The sequence below is a fragment of the Zeugodacus cucurbitae genome, chromosome 4, assembly GCF_028554725.1.
Source record: "Zeugodacus cucurbitae isolate PBARC_wt_2022May chromosome 4, idZeuCucr1.2, whole genome shotgun sequence".
NCBI classification, from domain to species: Eukaryota; Metazoa; Arthropoda; class Insecta; order Diptera; family Tephritidae; genus Zeugodacus; species Zeugodacus cucurbitae.
The window spans coordinates 6,540,583-6,560,346 of NC_071669.1; the positions used below are offsets into that span (position 1 = coordinate 6,540,583).

At 34.7% G+C, this 19,764-nt stretch overlaps 2 protein-coding genes across 11 annotated transcripts in view; both read right to left on the bottom strand.

Moving 5' to 3' along the window:
* Positions 1 to 4,203: 4,203 nt before the first annotated feature.
* On the bottom strand, positions 4,204 to 9,460 carry LOC105208355 (inactive ubiquitin carboxyl-terminal hydrolase MINDY-4B). Its single transcript, XM_054229090.1, has 8 exons — positions 9,075 to 9,460; positions 6,882 to 7,087; positions 6,652 to 6,823; positions 6,503 to 6,568; positions 6,366 to 6,436; positions 5,929 to 6,085; positions 5,394 to 5,465; positions 4,204 to 5,298 (listed from the first exon to the last, which is right to left on the bottom strand). The coding sequence occupies exons 1-8, from the start codon at positions 9,129 to 9,131 to the stop codon at positions 4,840 to 4,842; spliced, it is 1,260 nt and encodes a 419-aa protein (XP_054085065.1). The 5' UTR covers positions 9,132 to 9,460; the 3' UTR covers positions 4,204 to 4,839.
* A 3,520-nt stretch (positions 9,461 to 12,980) lies between these two features.
* LOC105208364 (brain-specific angiogenesis inhibitor 1-associated protein 2) overlaps positions 12,981 to 19,764 on the bottom strand; it is a 73,355-nt gene continuing 66,571 nt past the window's right edge. For 4 of the 10 annotated variants that reach the window (XM_054228775.1, XM_029044613.2, XM_054228774.1 and 1 more), the window contains exons 9-13: positions 19,442 to 19,622; positions 18,921 to 19,372; positions 18,655 to 18,855; positions 18,396 to 18,583; positions 13,301 to 17,056 (exon numbers count right to left, since the gene is read on the bottom strand). In XM_054228775.1, coding sequence (XP_054084750.1) covers positions 15,253 to 17,056; positions 18,396 to 18,583; positions 18,655 to 18,855; positions 18,921 to 19,372; positions 19,442 to 19,622 — 2,826 coding nt within the window. In that variant the 3' untranslated portion in view covers positions 13,301 to 15,252. Of the gene's footprint in view, positions 13,206 to 13,300; positions 17,057 to 18,395; positions 18,584 to 18,654; positions 18,856 to 18,920; positions 19,373 to 19,441; positions 19,623 to 19,764 lie in introns of those variants that run through there. The other 6 variants (XM_011178155.3, XM_054228777.1, XM_054228776.1 and 3 more) reach the window with 6 other exon arrangements.

Below are 19,764 nucleotides of genomic sequence, written 5' to 3' on the forward strand. Positions count from 1 at the left end.
GTCCGTCCGTCCGTCCGTCTGTCCGTGCAACGGATAACTTGAGTAAAAATTGAGATATCTTAACGAAGCTTGAAACCCGTATTCCTTGGCAACCTGAGTAGGTTGCTTTCGAAAATGGGCAAGATCGAACCATTGCCACGCCCACAAAATGGCGAAAACCAAAAACTTATAAAGTGTCATAACTAAGCCATAAATAAAGTTATGAAAATAAAATTTGGAGCATAGGATTTTGGAAAAGTGGTGTCGTGTCTTTCAGCCGTTTCCTTGTACACTCCAAAAATGAAAGAAATCGGATAATAACCACGCCCACCTCCCATACAAAGGTTAAGTTGAAAATGACTAAAAGTGGGTTAGCTCACTAACGAAAAACGTAAGAAACACTAAATTTTATATAAGAAATAGCAGAAAGAAGCTGCACTCAGATTTTTTTTACAAAATGAAAAATGGGCGTGGCATCTCCCACTTATGGGTCAAAAACCATATCTCAGGAACTAATCGACCGATTTCAATGAAATTCGGTATATAATACTTTCCTGACACCCTGATGACACATGTGAAAAATGGATGAAATCGGTTCATAACGACGACAACTTCCCATATAACTCAATTTTGAATTCCATCTGATTCCTTCACTTTATAATGTATACATAAGGAACCAATGAAGATAGCGGAATAAAACTTTACACAAATAGTACATATCATCTCTGGCTTCACTTGAGAAAAAATTGTCGAAAACGGACTATAACTTTTCAAGACCCTCGATATCGGACATGTTGAACTCAGCGCCTAAGGGTAAATTTTAACCGAAAATATTGGTAATTCTCTTAGATAATTTAATGTAATTCAGAGGAAATTGTTTTCTTCTAATAGTGTGTCTCTGTTCCAAAAATTATTAAAATCGGATAATAACATCTCCTAGCTCCCATGTACCTAATTATAGGTTTTTCAAAAATACGGTGGGCTTTAATCTACATATATGTATTGGTTAATATGTAAGATACTATATCTTTGCGAAATTAAGTGCGTGTATAGTTTTGGATATAGTGTACCTAGCTGGTGAAAATGAATGAAATCGGTTCAGGAATTACCTCAGCCCTCATACACTATATAGGACGATTTTCGTTATTCTATTAAACTTTGTGCCGAATTTATAGGTAAATTTGGGTGTTATCTCATTAAAATTTCTTCAATAAATTGCGAGAGTATAAAATGTTCGGTTGCACCCGAACTTAGCCTTTCCTTACTTGTTTCTATAAAATTTAAATAATATAATTTTTAAAGGACGAAGCTAATATATTGTCACTCATAAAAAGTCATTAAGTAGATTATGCAATGTACAAAGAGTATACCCAATTAAAACAAAAAACTCCATATGCGCCTAAAAACAGACTATGGATTTACTACTTCATACAGAAGATGCGCCTAAAAGCAGACTATATAATGAAATAATAGCAGTACGATGAGCCTAAAAGCAGACTATATTTTCATTTTATTTTCACTCGTTCTAAAATAAATAGCACTGTCGATGCGCCTAGAAGCAGACTATATGTATATGGTTTTTCCTGGTATTTCAACATCATAGTATCGATGCTAACCAGCTTATAAATATTCTCTGCATTTAAATAAGCAGAGCAGGCTAGTTATTTTCTCTGACAATGCAAAGTTTAATTCAGAAATTGTTGAAGTTTTGTAGCACTTTTTAAAAAATTTACTTTTTTCGCTAAATAAGATTTTAATTGACACTGTTTTTGCTTATACTAGAGATAAGTAGAAATTTTTCTCAACTCAACAATTGCACTATTATACTTAGCGACTTTAGTGAACAAACAAAATTTTTAATTCTAAACAAATATAGCTTAAAATATAATAGCGAATTAGCTTTGCACCAAATTTTCTTTTACAGCTCTCATAGCTAAATCTGTTTAATAAATTTTCCAAACAAATATAGCTTTTACATCATACATTACATGGTACTTACAAAAAAACAATCATAATGTAGTTATAATAAGCCATTTACAGTTAGTGTTGCAGTATTACACTAAACACTAGAAATAAATAACTATAAAGATAGATATGGAGGTGAATAGTTAAAAATAGACTTTAAAACTATTTCGAAACTTAATTTAAAACTATGTTGCACATTGCATGAGCAATACTTGCTATAATTTATATTTAAACTCTTAAAAAATAAAAAATTTTCGAAAGTGTTTCTATATTAATAGTATTTATTTTCAAATAATAAAATAGCAGTTATATGCAAGCAGATCAGTTTTTCGGAATTTTTAAACTTTTATTCATTTAAATGAATTTGTAGGCAATTTTAAAATTTTTAAAAATTGTTTATTTCGTATTTTATTTATATTGCACACAGTTTAAAATTTTTTTAAAATAGTTTTATGAAATTGTTAGGTAGCTGCACATTTTAAGCTTCCAGAAAGTAAAATACAAATATTATTAAAAAAATATATATAAATAAATACTTCATCAAAAATATATATTATTTTTCAAAACCATATTTTTAATTTCATAAATTATTTTGTATTATTTCCTACTTCAATACTATTATTACACACTTGTACTAAAACTCAAACAAGTACGATATATAAATAAGCAAAAAATAATAAAATACAAACCATATAACTATACGAGCTCTAAAATGACCTTCAACATTTTCTAAATATTTATTAGTAGATATTTCAAATTTCATATACTTAAACGACAACATACATTTAATACGATATGTCTATATATTGTATATACATACATATATAAATAAAAACCGAGTACACATTTAGCTAGAATTTTGAAAATTTGTTGTATAAAATGAGTTAACTATACATAAATGAGTATTATAGCATTATATATAACTCTGATATTGTGAGCCAAGCCCAAATTAACGATAAAGCATTAACATATAAAATGCCGAAAATGAAAATATTGTGAAAATATTAAAAACTATATGTAATTTAAAAGTTTTTGTAAATATATATACTTGCAAAATAAAATGCAGATATGAGAAGAAAAATATAAAAATTCGAAATTTTGAATAAAATGAATGATAATATAACATAATATATGGAAATGTTTTATTTGGAATAATTTAGTTAAAGATTTTATTAATTTTTTTGCTTTAGAAGAGAGTGAATTGTGTGCTTTATATTGGAGAAAATCATACAAATATTATGCACTTTTGAACCTACTCAGAACTGTCTAAGGAATTAAGAATCAAGAAAGAATATAATAAGGTTAATCTCGATTCAAAGTTTTAATGACTCCGGAAAATATTACTGCAGCTGTTTTAGAAACACTTGCTGACTTTTTTTTACTTATTACTCCCACATCTATGACTTGTAAAAAGAGTTGGGTAAATAATTGATTAAGAAGAAAACACCCTGTAATCCGATAATATTCCAGTTTTCGATTATACTCTAATAAGAGATGATATTAATAGGTAATAGACAAAAAGTTTATCAAAATCGGAGTTATGACTATTCAAAGTGTTGTGGTGCTCCACACTGAAGCTCTGCGCTCTGCTCTGTCGGTTTACCGGAAAAGGAAATTAGGCAATCGGAACCGGAAACAATGTTGATAACCGGATACTATGTTACCGGAACCGGAAATGGAACAACAATAATCGGATATGAGAAGGCCGGATATGTAGTAACCGGAACCGGATATGGGTAATCCGAATGTTTTACCGGAACCGGATATGCGGTAATCAGAACCGGAAATGATGTTACCGGAACCGGGCATGGGGTAACCGGATTTGAGGTGGCCTCATTTTCCATCCATGTCATCAGGGTGTCTAGAAAGTATTATGTAACGCATTTCATTGGTCGATTAGTTTTTGAGATATGGTTTTTGACCCATAAGTGGGCAACGCTCATTTTCCATTTTTTAAAAAAATCTGAGAGTTACCGTTTTCCGTTATCGAGTTATCGTACCTTTAGTAATTTTTAACATAACCTTTGTATGGAAGGTGGGCGAGGTTATTATGCGATTATATCAATTTTTATCGTGTGTAATGGGGTCCGTAAGGGGAACGATTGTAGAAAGTTTGGTTTATATATCATTATTGGTTTCTGAGATATTCACAAAAAACTTATTTGGGGCCAGGTATACGCCCATTTTTTAGAAATAATTACGATCCTTTATACCAAATTTTACTTGTATAGATTTATTTATGGCTTAGTTATGACACTTTATATGTTTTCGGGTTTCGCCATTTTGTGGGCGGGGTTATGATCCGATTTTCAATAGCAATCCTCCTACGGTTCCAAAGAACATGTCTACCAAATTTCGTCAAGATATCTTAATTTTTACTTAAGTTATCCGTTGCACGGACCGACAGACAGACATCCGGACTTACAATCAGCCGCTATGTGAACAAAACTATAATACTATCTTAGCAACTTTTGTTGCGAGAATATAATAATCCTCCAGTAATATGTCACCAGTAAAAATTCAGACCCTTAGCTAGTCAACGACAAATATTTATTTATATACAAGCAATTCTTCAAAGCTTCAAGCGCACTTATTTTGCATCGAAATATATTTTATTTGCCTATTTTAAAGCCATCAACAGCAGAAGGATTTTTGTATTTATTGATTTTGCGGTGCGAAAATGCATTTTGCCGGTTGCAAGTGGAAAAAAGTGAAATAAATAATGCACTGCAAGGCACACGCACTTCACTGCATTCCAAACGATTTATGAAATCGACATACCATAATAACTGTTACATTCGTGCTCCCCACAGCAGCAGCTGACATATGTGTAAATGCGTGAACGGTAGCTTTTGCTTGGTCATGGGCATGGGTACAAGCATGTGCGCACCCGCTTTATGGTGTTGTGCAAAACAGATAACTCAGCATGGATGGTTGCACATTGAAGCGTATGTGCGCCTCCTCCCACTTGGTGTGTATTAAGCGTTGCAACGGTGTGTTCATTGTCAATTCCTCGCGTACCAGCAAATCTGCATTGTCACCACCACCAGCTTCGTCATCTCTGCGTCCGCTACCTGCTGTCATTGTTGCAGTGCCACCCTCGGTGGTCGCCTGGCGCTCCAACATGCCAGTCGCCTGTTCGTTGTACACACGATTGTCGATAGTCATGAAAACATTGTGGCCAGAGCAACTGTAATAATTCAAATCGAACCGCGACTCGGCGTGATAATTTCGTAAAAGTTCCGGATTTCGATTGAACGCCACACCATAGTGGCCACAGCAGCTGGTTATCCAAATTGGAAAGTTGGGTGTTTTGAGCCGTGAACCGGGTTGACGGGTAGCAGCCACAGAGGGCTGTTGGAAAACAGATAGAGATAATTATAGGGATGTAATGTGCTTTTAAATTTTGTGACAATACTCGTATGAAATATTGAACAATAATTAATTACCTGTGTATTATCATTATCCCAAAGCAAAAGTCCGATGGTGCAGCGGCTTAGTATTCCATACTGCGGAATGGCCTATGTATGAGAATTAGTATTATTAAAAAAATATTGCTAAAACATTGAACTGAACTGAACTGAAGTTCTATAGCTCTGTTGTTGATATGATAGGGACATTCATCGAGAAAAAAATTTTAGTTTTAGAGATGAGAGAAAATGTGTTTTAATAAAATTAAATGCATTAGCTTGGCACTGAACCATTAGAATTTCTACTTGAAATTGAGCTAGATTAATATGCGTTCCCAGAAGGTAGTTTCGAAATTCGGCTTAATATTTTTTGGAGTTCTTCAATGGGGAAATCGAATTTTATTCAAAGAATGATCTTTTATAGATATATTCTTTTTGTCAAACAATAATTTTTTCGGTGATTTTGGACGATAGAATATCGGAAGATGTTCTCATAGAAGGTAATGAAAGGTCTCTGGAATCTTTTGGTACTAAATATATAAATAATCCGCGTACCTTTTCCAAAATTACTCACATAAGTATTCTCATCGCCAACATTCACAACACCATTATGTAAATAAGGCGTAGCACGACCTGTCAAAAGCAGAGTCACAATCATCAAGGAACCCTCTTCATTGTTAGTCATTGTCAGTGGGACAGCCTTGCTGTTTGAGTCAAGATCATTGCGAATTCTGAAATTGAAGACCAAAAATAATTGGAAGGAAATGTATGAATATTTTTTAATAAAAAAAAATGTATGCGTTGTCATAATATAACATTGCTGAAAAAATCGAAGAATTTAATTTAATTCACTATTGAATAAGTTTTGAGCATAAGGAAATACAGTGATGAAGAATGACAGATTATTCATTATTAGTCAAAATAATATCTTATATTAAGATCAGTTCAATTCAAGCAGAGCTTTTATGGGGAGAAAAAATATCATCTGTACTAAGAGCATCAATGTCTTACTTTGTCATCGAACGTGTCAGAACGGCGCTATATAGAAAGAGTAATGTGCCAGGTGAGTCCTCTTCAGTGAACTATATTTATGAAGAAAATTTGTTATTAGAATACTGTAATTTATTATTTATTACTTTATAATTTACCAGCTTCAAATGACGTTTTATAAAGAACTCCAGCTCATCATGCGGTGATAATGTGAAAACATATAACTTGAGAGAAGATATTTTTATAAATAAATTATGCTTAAAATTTTAAACAAATCAATTATAATAAAACTGACTCTAATACATACCTTCTCAGTGATCGAATCATGAAAGAACGTCACACTATGCTCCACGAAAACCTCATCATCCGGCGATGGCAGTACCATTATCACCTTACCCTTATCGGATATGATGCGCAAAATTTCAACCAAAGCATTTATCAACGCATTCGTTTGCATCTCTTGTGTGCAAAGTAAAGGGCTGTGCAAAGAGTTTATTAAAAAAATTTAATTATTGTAAATTATTATATTATTTATACTCCTGATTATTCCGTCCACGTCGTCCGAAGAGCAAATACTTCAAAATGAAACCCTGCACCACGGAAAGTAGGCCGCGTGTAGCATTACGCGGTGAACGTAGTCCATAAGAGAGCTCCTCTTTAGGTGCACCGAAAGTGAAGGGTGTTTGCGTCCATTCAGCACGCATGGGAATTGATGAGGTGCCGAACACTAATTGGCGTAGGTCCTAAAGTGATGTTGAGAAGGTTTTAAGTAGAAGTTAGAGAAATAAAATAAAAAATTTCGAAATAAATTTTAAACATTTTCTAAAAACAATTTCATACAAATTTTATTTTTTAATTATTTAATAGACTGTGTATCAGAATACAATTTTCATTACGACAGTATGGTTTCAAGTGGAAGCTACTGCTAGTTCGTTTTTTCATAGACTACTTTAACCAATTTGTATACAATTTTTTGTATTTTTCATATTTTACTTGCTTTTCAGTAAGATTACCCAATTTTTCAGGAAATTCAATGAAAACTTATTTTTTTTTTAATTTCTAAAAATTTCAAAGTCAGTTCCATAAGATTTTTTTAATTGAAATTTAAAATAAATTATTATACTCTCGCAACAAAGTTGCTAGAGAGTATTATAGTTTTGTTCACATAACGGTTGTTTGTAACACCCAAAACTAAACGAGTTAGATATAGGGTTATATATACCAAAGTGTTCAGGGTGAAGAGTGGAGTTCAAATTCGAATGTCTGTCTGTCCGTCCGTCCGTCCGTCTGTGCAAGCTGTAGCTTGAGTAAAAATTAAGATATCTTAATGAAACTTGGCAGACTTATTTCTTGGCACCATAGGAAGGTTGCTTTCGAAAATGAGCAAAATCGGACCACTGCCACGCCCACAAAATGGCGAAAACCGAAAACACATAAAGTGCCATAACAAAGCCATAAATAAAGCTATGGAAATAAAATTTGGTATGAAGTATTGTACTATGAAGGGGCATAGTTGGATGTAATTTTTTTGGGGAAGTGGGCGTGGCCCCGCCCCCTACTAAGTTTTTTAACATATTATTAGATATTAACATATCTCGCAAACCAATAGAGCTATATAAACCAAACTTTCTGCAGTCACTTCTTAATACAGTCCAAAAATGAAAGAAATCGGATAATAACCACGCCCTCCTCCCATACAAAGGTTAGGTTGAAAATTACTAAAAGTGGGTTAACTCACTAACGAAAAACGTCAGAAACACTAAATTTCACATAAGAAATGGCAGATGGAAGCTGCACTCAGATTTTTTTACAAAATGAAAAATGGGCGTGGCGTCGCCCACTTATGGGTCAAAAACCATATCTCAAGAATTACTCGACCGATTTCAATGAAACTTGGTTTGTTATAGTTTCCTTACATCCCAATGATATGTTGTGAAAATAGGCCAAATCGCTTCACAACCACGCCTACTTCCTGTATACCAGAACTTTGAAGACGATCTGAATCGTTAACTTTACAATATATAAAGTAAGCACTAGTGAAGATATCGATGCAGAACTTTGCACAAATACTATGTTTATAGTGTGGCAGCTCCATTCTAGAAATCGCAGAAATCGGACCATAGGTTTTAGGGCCCCATATATCGAACACGAGGACCTCGATGCTTCTAACCTAATATTATGGTTTCCAACTTTCAATGGACTTTATACAATATATATGACGAATATGCGGGTTAAATTGTATATTATATAATGTAAATAAAGTTAAATAAATAAATTGCGAGAGTATAAAATGTTCGGTTACACCCGAACTTAGCCCTTCCTTTCTTGTTTTAATTTTTTTTTTAATTTTATTTTAATATGTCAAAATTTTGATATATACATTTAACTAAAACTTTGCTTCCGCCGTTTTCCAATAGATGTCTTTAGGGTCAAGCACTGGTCGATTAAATTGATTAAATCGTTTTATATCGATCTTGGACATTTGTGTCAACATTAACCCAACAAAATATTTGTAGAGATCTGTTTGCATCCCAAACTTATTTTCAACTGAAAATGTCACTTTTTGAGCCGAATTCTCGACATTTGCACGGAATACGCATGCTGTTAGAAAGATGGTTAAAAGTAGTAGCTAGCGACGGCCAATATTTTGAATAACATTTTTGTAACCGATTTCATACAAAAAAAGCCTTAAATTTACAGCAAAGTTGTAGACCATATATTGTAGCTTACCGTTGCCAGTTCTGGTGTAATTGGTGTGCCACCCTCGGTTATGAAACGGGAGCTCATTTCGTATTATATTACGTAAGCTTATTATAAATACGATTTTATTCTGTATAATTATATTTTTTCAACTATTTCTTGCTATAATTTTTCTAGGAAAAAATATTTTCTAAAATTTTTTATATAGTTTCCTAGTTTTATTTGAAATCGTCTTTAAAAACTCTGGTAACTTTATTCAATTTATATACTTCTTCTTCAATAATGCAAGTATTTTTGAGCACCCGAAATGAACGCTTAAACCGTTTCGCTGTTCAAAGCGCAATGATTTGAAATATTCACAAATTTCACTTGCTTCAAATGGCTTACAGCGAAAGTTCTTCTACTTTCGGCATTTTATTCACGCACACTTTTCAATAAGTTTTAATTTCGAATGTCATGAGCGCGCATACACCCCCACACAGACATTGATAAATTCTAACAAATAACATGAAACTAACTGTTATAGGCCTAGGCCATCAGAGCGCCCTAATAGCCTTAAGTGCAAGTATACCTGTGTGTGTACAAAAATATATACACTCGTGTGATTTCCACATGCAATTGCATATTTAACACCTCGCTAGCATGATTTTTACGCTATGAAAAATATATAAGTGGGCGTAAATGCCATACGACATAATCGTTGCTCGATAGTTCTTACACTTCAAAAGTGAAATTGCTTCGCTGCTATACTCTCTTCCTCTCTCTCTCTCATGCTGCCAGCCAAAAAAAAAAAAATTACTGCCGTACCGTATGGCGGCTGCCTGCCAGTCATTCAAAATTTAAGTGAAATTGAAATTCACTTCACACTAACGGCGAAAAAGCTGTATGCAGCTGTGTGTGTGTGTGTGTGTGTGTCTGTGTAAGCGCATAATGCCACATTGCACTGTACGTTTAGAGTGGCACAACTAAGTGCGAAGTTAAAGTGAAATGGTGGCAGGCCGCCGTTTGCAGGAAATGCAGTTGACAGCAGGATTTCCATTTAGAACCTCTGCCAGTTAACATACACACACACACACACATACTAAACATGTCATATCATGAATAAGTACTTATGCATTAGTATTCAATAGTTCAATGGTGCACTCGTGATAGCTGTTTGTACTCATATGCAACAAATCAAAGGTTGCATGCAACCGTACAAGTTCGTGAGTGTTTAGGACAAATTTAAATGTACTTAACACCATATGATTATTACCATGCTTGCACTTAGTTACTAAATTCTATTTAAATTGCTGCCTTTATGACTTGCAAAAATTTTTATTGTAGGTGGGTATCAGCTGTGTGGTGTGGGTATCGCAGCTGATTGAGCTTCAAGTTCAGCCAATCAATGTTTTTTAATGTATTTTATTTGCACGTGAACTTTCATTTTTCATATGTACACATTTAGTCATTCGTTTTGCACTTTCTTTTTTCCTATATACTTAGTGTAAGGTCAATAAATTTCCAACTATTTGCCAGTAAATCATATGTGGAGGGGATATCATCAATCAATAGCTGCAATTTACTGCAATATGTTATACGTAAGGGATGATACTGTTATTTATATACAATAATAAATTTATATTTACATATATTATACATGTATATTTTTTATATATTTATTAATCTTTGTATGTGCATGCCAGTACTCTTAAGTATAAATATATAAGGTCAATTGGTTCTGTACTCGACCTGCTTCAAATAGTTAATGTGCAGATCATTATCAGGTCCGTAAGCGTAGTGAGAAAATGTAAATATATTATATTATTAATGTAATTAAAATCCATCTATTCTATGCTATATATAGGTTAGGTTGGTCTGGTTGGCCTGCAGGCCACTCATAGACCAGTATGGTACTTAGCGATACCAGTTGCATCTTATTCCCTGAATAGTAGTCATCGTTACGATATATAGCTCCATAAGGTATTTGAAAATCAAATTCTTAAAAATAATATCAGCTATCATCCGTAATAGACACGAATGTATGCCTCTAAAGTGGGAGATACCCAACACCTACAATTATATGAGCTGGCATGCATTTTCATATTTGAGCAAAACTTGATTGCGTTCAGTCATAAATTGGCAGCCTTTCGGTGCTATTTTTGGTAAGCAAAAGTGATTTTACAAATTTATAAACCATTTTTCTATAAGTTTATAATTTTTTATTTTTTCACGACAAAATTTGGGTGTCAACGTATTATAATATTTTATTTTTTATTTTTAACAATGTCCTTGAGTGGGTGTGTTCACATGCAAGTGCCAGCAAATGTCATGGTGCGAAATCAATTTACTGAAATAATTTGAGTCACACATTGACTATTTAATCCTCTGCGATGGAAGTAGTGAGTTGGAGCTCGCTTTTTTTTTCACAAATACACAATGTCTAATAGAAATAATCTCTTCATAATTAATTAACTAATATTGCTGCTCATGTTTCTATTAAGAAACACACAACTTGACCCATACATATATTCGTCCAATAGAATAACAAAAATCATCATATGTAGTATATGAAGGCTCAGGAAATTCCTGAACCGATATCACTAATTTTCACCACCAAAGTACACTATATCTAAGACTATACGCGAGAGTATATAAGTATAAAATACAGGTGTAACCGAACATTTAAAAAAAAAAAACACAGCAGTTAGTTTTTAAGAAATTTACTTTAAATTTAATGCGCTAATGTTATAGTTATGAAAATTCTCTTTTATATGACACCAAGGTTATCAAAATCGGTTCTCTGGTTCTCTGTTCTCTACTCCGCTGGGTTACCTGAACCGGAAATGATGTTACCGGAACAGGAAATGATGTTGCCGGAACCGGAAATGGATCAACCAAATGGATTCCATTCAAACTGTTGTCGTGCTCCACACTGAAGCTCTGCTCTCTGCTCCACCGGGTTACCTGAACCGGAAACGATGTTACCGGAACAGGAAATGGGCTACTGAAACCGGATATGAAGTGGCCGGATACGGGATAAACGGAACCAAATTGGACTAACCGGAAATGATGTTACCGGAACCGGAAATGGGGTTACCGGATATGACGTTTCCGGAACCGAACTCGGAAATTATCATATCAGAACCAGAAATGCAGCAACCGGGACCGTAAATGTTGTTACCGGAACCGGATATGAAGTGCCCTCATCCGTGTCATCAGGGCGTCCACAAAGTATTATGTACCGAATTTCATTGAAATCGATCCAGTAGTTTTTGGGATATGGGACGCTACGTCCATTTTTTTTATTAAGGGAAACGACTGCAGAAAGTTTAGTTTATAGAGCTTTATTGGTTTCCGAGATATTCAGAAAAAACTTAATTAGGAGCGAGGACAGGCTTAATAGATTTTAGATATGCTTGTATAGATTTATTTATGGCTTAGTTATGACACTTAATAGGCTTTCGGGTTTCGCCATTTTGTGGACGTCGCAATGGTCCGATTTCGCCCATTTTCAATAACAACACTTTTGATATATTTTTTATTTTTATTACTTACAAACAACCGTTATGTGAATAAAATTAAAATACTTTCTTAGCAACTTTTGTTGCGAGAGTATAAAAATAATTACTCATACGCCATGTCGCATGGTAGTTTTGTACATATTATACAATATGCTGAAAATACTTTTGATAACGAATTAAGAGATTTTATTAAATAAAAAATTTTGAATTTATTTTTTTATTAAAAAATCATATTTTATTCATAATAAACGATTACATACAAGTATACACTGTAACAAATATTTTTGATGCAATAATTATATATACTTACATATAGGAAAAATAAAATAAAAAGAAATTAAATAAAAAATGTCAAATAAAATAAACAAATATTATTTTAATATATATATATGTACGCTTGCAGTACACATGCATAAATCGTATAATATTTAAAATTATAAACATTTATATATACGTATTTATTATATTTTTTATTTATTTATTTTTATTATATTATATATTTATTTTTTATAAAATATTATGTATACTTAAACAACTAATTCATTTAAATTAAAAATATATATTATTTATTTATTTATTTATGCTCCGATAAATCATTGGAGCCGAACGATCGTTAGTTTTGGTGTGACGCAGTTTGACTGTGGCAAATTGGCATGCACTATATGTACATAACAGTACAATAGTTAAGTTAATTGGCAGATGGAAAACAAAACAAATAAAGAAAAACACATATCGTCATATATTAATTTGCAATGATAAAGGCAAATTTCATTTAAGAATTACTATCTGTGTTAAGAAAATCAACAGATTTTTCGTTTTTATATACATAAATATCCAGCATTATGAAATATTAAAATATTAATTTTAGCGCCGTTTTCTAATTAGCGAAAACAGTTTTACAAAATAGCATTGATAGACGACAATGTTCTATACACATTTACAAACTATTTTAATATTATATATACTTAGAATGCATACATACATACATACATCGGGTTACAAGGTTACAAACAGTTTTTCATGGTGTTGTTGTTGTTGGATTTTTCATTTTGTATAAAAAACGTGTATTTTGTTTTTATATTTTATAGGCATTTGAATGTAGTGCTGCCAGATTGTTTGTTCTTTCTTGTTGTCTTTATGTGTTGTGTGAAGAGTTTCTTGTGATTTTTTTTATGTGTGTGTTAACAGTATTTGTAATTCTTGTTTTAGAAGTCTATGTAAATGTTTCGGTAGGCACCACCCTTTCTAGAAATACACATAGAAAAAGGAAATATAAAGAATAAGGGTTTAGTTTATATTTCAGCTAAAATGCATAGCGAATTATTAATTAATGAGAGGGGAGCACAATTAATGAGCGAATTTTTAGGCATATTCGAGCGATGGCAAGTACTGATGCAGCGGTGCAAAAAAATAATGGAACATTATGAAAATTAAAATGAAAGTTGAGTTAAATGGAATTTAATATTTTGTTTTGTTATATAAATAAAAATAAAGTGAAGTTATTCGACATATATTTCACATACAAAAATTATTAATGTTGGCTATGAATTGCGAAAAACAATTAATAATGGGTTCAATGTACACTGAGTTTGCGTTTTCTTAGTTTAGAATGAACCAAATATGTATGGGTAATTAGATAGAACAGTAAATCGGTGTATACCTGTACACTTTCAATAAAGATTTTTATAATTTTTGTTGTAATTGTTGTTGTAGAGTAGAAAACATATTTGAGCGATATAATATAATTTATAATTTTTATATATTTATGGTATGTGGCATAATTTTAGGCGCTAAGCCATGTTCGAAACATTTTCGCGTAGAATATCAGGAAATGTTGCTGGCAACATGTGTCACAGTATTTTTTTCTATTTTTACAAATTTCACAAGTAATTTTAGGCGCTAAGCCATGTTCGCAACATTTTCGCATTTAATATCTTGAAATGTTGCTAGCAACATGTTGCACAATTTTTTTTTTTCCTTTTTAAATATCCCAAATTATTTTAGACTCTAAAGTCATGTTTGCAACATTTTCGCAGAAAATATCATGAAATGTTGCTAGCAACATGTTGCACAATTTTTTTTTTTCTTTTTAAATTTCCCAAATAATTTTAGGCTCTCTAAAGTCATGTTTGCAACATTTTCGCGTAGACTATCATGAAATGTTGCTGGCAACATGTGTCACTGAAATGTTTCCATTTTCCCGAATTCCCCAAAATTTTCTAAAATAATGAAATCGCCTTATATAAAATTAATCATAATCGATATTTAGAAATTTAGCATCACTTTTTAAACTGCTACTATCGAGTATAAAAAAAATATTTCCAGCAACATGCGGCTAAAAATGTTGCTTGGAATTTTGCGATTTTTTTTTTTTTTAAATTATGAAATTTTTTTTTGCAACATTTTAAATATTAGAATAAATTGTCTAAGTATTTGCCGTACAACAAAATGAAATATCCAAAAACCCTTAGCAACATTTTGCGCAACATTGTTGCTAACACCTTTAAATTAGTCTTAACCTTTGATAGAAGTTCAAATATTAATTTTACGCGGTTCTATCGCTGAATTTATAATTAATATGTAGGCGCTAATAATCTAATTTTTCAACTACATATGTATTGTACATATACACATATGAAACCAATACCAACACTTGTGCGTATTGCTAAGAAGAAAAAAATGTTTCAACCCATTAAAATATCATTTCACATCTTTCCATTATGCATTGACTTTTGGCTCACAAGCGTATGTTGATCTTGTTGATCCCAAAAGTCGTACCACGGTCCATATGTTTTACCATAATGATTTTTCTCCTTATCACTAACACCCCCACCGCCACCACCACCATTCATATGGCCATTTTCGCGCGTTTTATTCTTGGACGCACGCTCCAAAGTCATACTTGTCATATTGCTGGATTTCATGAGGCGCGTGCGTGGCAGTATCGTTGCTGTCGGTGTGTTCATAGCTGAATTGGCGTTTGCATTGGAGTTTCTTGTCAGTGTTGAGCTGTTGTTCATGCTGTAACGTTCACGCTCCCGCTCTCGTTCTCGCTCGTTGTCCTGCAACTCCTGGTGTTTCTTTGACTTACCAGCGCTTGATTGTACGCCATTGCCATTCCGTTGCTCACCACCATTCAATTTATTCTTCTTATTACCTTGTGGCATGGCTGCTGTTGTTGTTGCGCGAAATGTTTGAAATTCCATTTGGTGCTCCTGATAGGAATTGTGCATCTGGCGACGATGTTTCTCATCCTTACGCACCAAATGATCATTGATCACTATGCAGTCGTAAGGATCGGAGCTCGTTGATTTGATCTCAACATCGTCGGACTCATCCTCGCTGGTGTAGTATTGCTTCAGTATATCCTTGCGTTTAACTGTTTTCATAATCATGCCACCTGTGGTATTCTCATGCGAGATATCGTCGAAGAAGTTGTTGACGTCACTCATCTTGAGCGTGCCATTGTCATCGCTGTCGCCCTCCTCATCCTCTGTGGAGTTTGGAAATTCTTGTTGTTTGGCACGCGATTGCGTTTGACTGCCGCTGCCATTCGATTTCATCTGTTGTAGATTTGGATGCTTGCCAGCGCTGGTTTCTACATTGTTCGTCTGATGCTTCTTATGACTGTTGCTCAACGTATTGCGCGACGATTGCATGCTGCTACCCATGCCAGCCTTGCTTTTACCCTCATGTTCATTACGCGCATGCGTATTGGCGCGCATCGTATTCATATTCACCTGTGGCATCATGCCCGCACTCTCGCGATATTCTTTCTGATATTCCTTCTGTCCGCGTTTGATGGTGCTCAGGCGTTCGCTCTCTGTTGGATTCTCTATGTCGATTTCGATTGTCTTCATAATTTTCATGCGCGATTTCGGTGTGTACTCAGCGCGCATTGTAGTCGCATTCGATTGCATCGAATTGCGATTCTGTACAATGATATTCTCACGTTTCACCACCGGACTCATGCCATAGATATTCTCATCGTCCTCGTATGCTTCCATGCTGGTCACACTATCGTTGCGGTACTTCTCCGTCGACGATGTTGAGTTGTTCGAATGTGACTTCGTTAGTGTGCCGTTCTTATCGTTTACGTTGCGTGCGTTCTCACGTCCATGCTCTTGCTCTCGCTCACGTTCGCCCTCAACATCACCTTCGTGTTCCACATGTCCATTCTCTTTACTCTGTGGACTATCTGTGCGTAGTTCCTCTAGGTTTGGTGCCGCCACCAGATCGCGATGCTGCCAGAGCGACATGCCAGCCAATATATCTTCATTGCGTCCACCGAATTTCCAAAACGATTTCGTGCGTTTTATGCCACTACTTGAGGCCTGCAATATTTCATCATCACTGGCAATCAGATCGTAACGCATCTTCGTATTGCGTCGGCTCAGTCCGTGCAAGCTTTTATCATCAATTTGGCTGTCGACACTGTTACGGAAATTACGATTCAACGTCCATGAAGCAACATCTCGTGATACATGAGAATTGGTATCGGCACGACGGCTATTGTTGTTGGTATATTTCATACGAAATATGGAGTTCGGATGGGCAGTGATCCATTCGTCGTTACAAATATATATACGCATGTACATATATATTTGTTGTTTGGTTTTAGCATTTCGTTCAACCAAGTTTTTTTGGTTTTTGAGTGTGATTTTGGTGAAGGTTTTCAATTGTTCAGGGATTAGCATTGTACGTTTGTATTTATGATGCAATTTTTACAAGGTAATGCAACAAATTTCGATTAGCAACATAAAATTGATGAATGGGACATGAAATGAAAAGAGTTACAAAAAGAAAACAAAATTAAAATGGTTTTAGAAATAAATAAAAAAAGAGAGAGACAAAAAAGTTTTGTTTTTTAAAATACTTGGGCTAAAAAATTATGATCTTAACCCCATCTTCGAAAAGATTACTTAACTAATTATGCGAGATCGATAGTCTAAAATTAATAATCTGTTGCCCGCATTACTTTTTGGAAAGTCGCATTTATTAATTGATTGTTTTAACGCAAGATCTATGAATTTTATTCGATCTATCTTGGAAGTATGGATCTGTATCCCATAATGTACATATATATTTTCTATCAATTATGGGATTCGACCATTTTTCTTTGAACCCTTTATCTGGGAACTGGAAAAATGAGTTCTGAAGAACAGCATAAGATGAACGCAAGATCAGATAGATATAATCTAACGGCGTATGGCTGTTGCCCATGAAGAGTGGAATGAATGCGAATAACAAGAAACTAAATTGACGATGCCTGATAGCATTTTCGCATAGCCAAATTATTTAATACATTAAGATTATAATGATCAACCATTTTCTGTCTTTCGCACAGCCGGCTACTCGGTTAACGATCAGCTATTATACATTTTTATTTTTACAGATTTTTGTATGGAAAATTGATCTAAATCAGAGCTTTAATCGAGCAAAGGCCGGTTAATTTATCAATTCACTCCTGTGCGAAAGGCTATGAGGGCCTCTTGAGCAGGAGTAGGTGATTTAAGCATCCTAATCACCCAAGTAGGAAGCAAGTGATCTCTATCATTACTGCAAACAGCGACATCTAACCTAACCCTTGATTTTAAACTTATCCCAATTCACCCGATACTATGCAGAGATGAGTAATAATTATTTAAGAAATGAGCATTACATTTTTTGTCTCTTGAGAACTAAAAGTTCATTAATAAAATAAAGGTTAAAGAAATTATAAATAAAGTGTGCCTTAGCAGCTATGACAAAGTAATAAGTAGCTTATTAGCCAAGTTAGTTACAATTTAACGAATAATTAAAACATGAATAGCTGCAATACAAATCTAATACTGTACTCCGTACTCACCGTATTGGCACACGACTCGTCTGCTCTTCATCCGAGTAGTCGACTTCAGGTTGTGGTGGCGGCTCATTGGCAAAGCCACTGTCATTGCTGCTATGCAATGAAGTCTTAGCTGCCGCGGCGGGTTTCATTTGACTGCCACCAGCGCTCATCGATGTGGACTGCTGTTTGGCAGAGAGAATGGAACGATTCTTTAGTTAGAGGAAAAAAGAAAGTGTTAACAGTTCAGAGTGGAACTCCGTTAAAGAGTTCCATAACTCACATGTGCGGCTTGTGGTCCATTTTGCAATTTGTGTTGCTTGCGTCGCTCCACCACAGATGGCGCGCCATTGGAGGCGCCACAGAAGCTCTGCGATGTATTCAATATGCGACTGGCACTTTGACTCTGACTATTCGATGGCACTGGTGCGGGGAGTGTGGGTGGCGGACCGGGACGTGGATTGGCGCCGGCTGATGCGCGATACTGCAAAAGCGAAAATAAGAGATTTTAGCATACTAATGATCACAGAGAGCCAGTTTATCGCATACCTTCTTTTGATTTCTGAAAGTGTCACCGAACATGCGTGTTGGCGATGATTCCTCGGCGCTGTTATTGCGACGGCGGTATGTTGAATCGCTCTCCATGGCAGGATCCATATGCGTCTCAGACATATATTGATCATGATAGTTGCGCATACCACCATTACGTTCGTAATGCACATTCTCGTAACGATCGCTGCTGCGTTCGCTATGGCGTTCGCTCGAGCGATACTTCTCACGCTCGCCCGCGCCTTCAGCATTAGTGTAGGCGATGGGGAACCAACCGAACATTTGCGTGCGTAAATTCTCACCGAATTGCCAACCTTTAGCCTTGCTGCCGACCATTGCAATGCGATCGCCCTCCTCGAACGGCAACTGATTCTCACCCGAAGGCATATATGCGTAGAGCGCTTTCACGACGGGCCGTTGGTCCCACTGACCGTGATCGACATGATCGTTCGCTGCGAATACAAAGTAAGTTTTTCATATAAAAATATTATTTTATTATTAAATGAGTGTGTGCTACTCACAGTTCGTCGTTGTTGTCAGATTGAAATCGGATTTGGCGCGCGGCAACGAGTTCTGCGTATAACTGACATTGCTCTCATGCAAAGTACGCATATCACCGTAGGGCGCGTCAACGCTGCGTGATTTCTTCAGCTGCGACGAATTGCCGGCAGCATGCATGTCCTCACCGTCTTTGAGACGCTCCTAAGGCCATACAATTAACACAATTAGAGTGAGGTATGTGTGAACGAATGTGAAGAAAGACGAAAAACAAAAACAAAACAAAACACGTAACAGCAAATTACAGTAACAATCATGCATTCGTACAAATCTCAACTCATATATA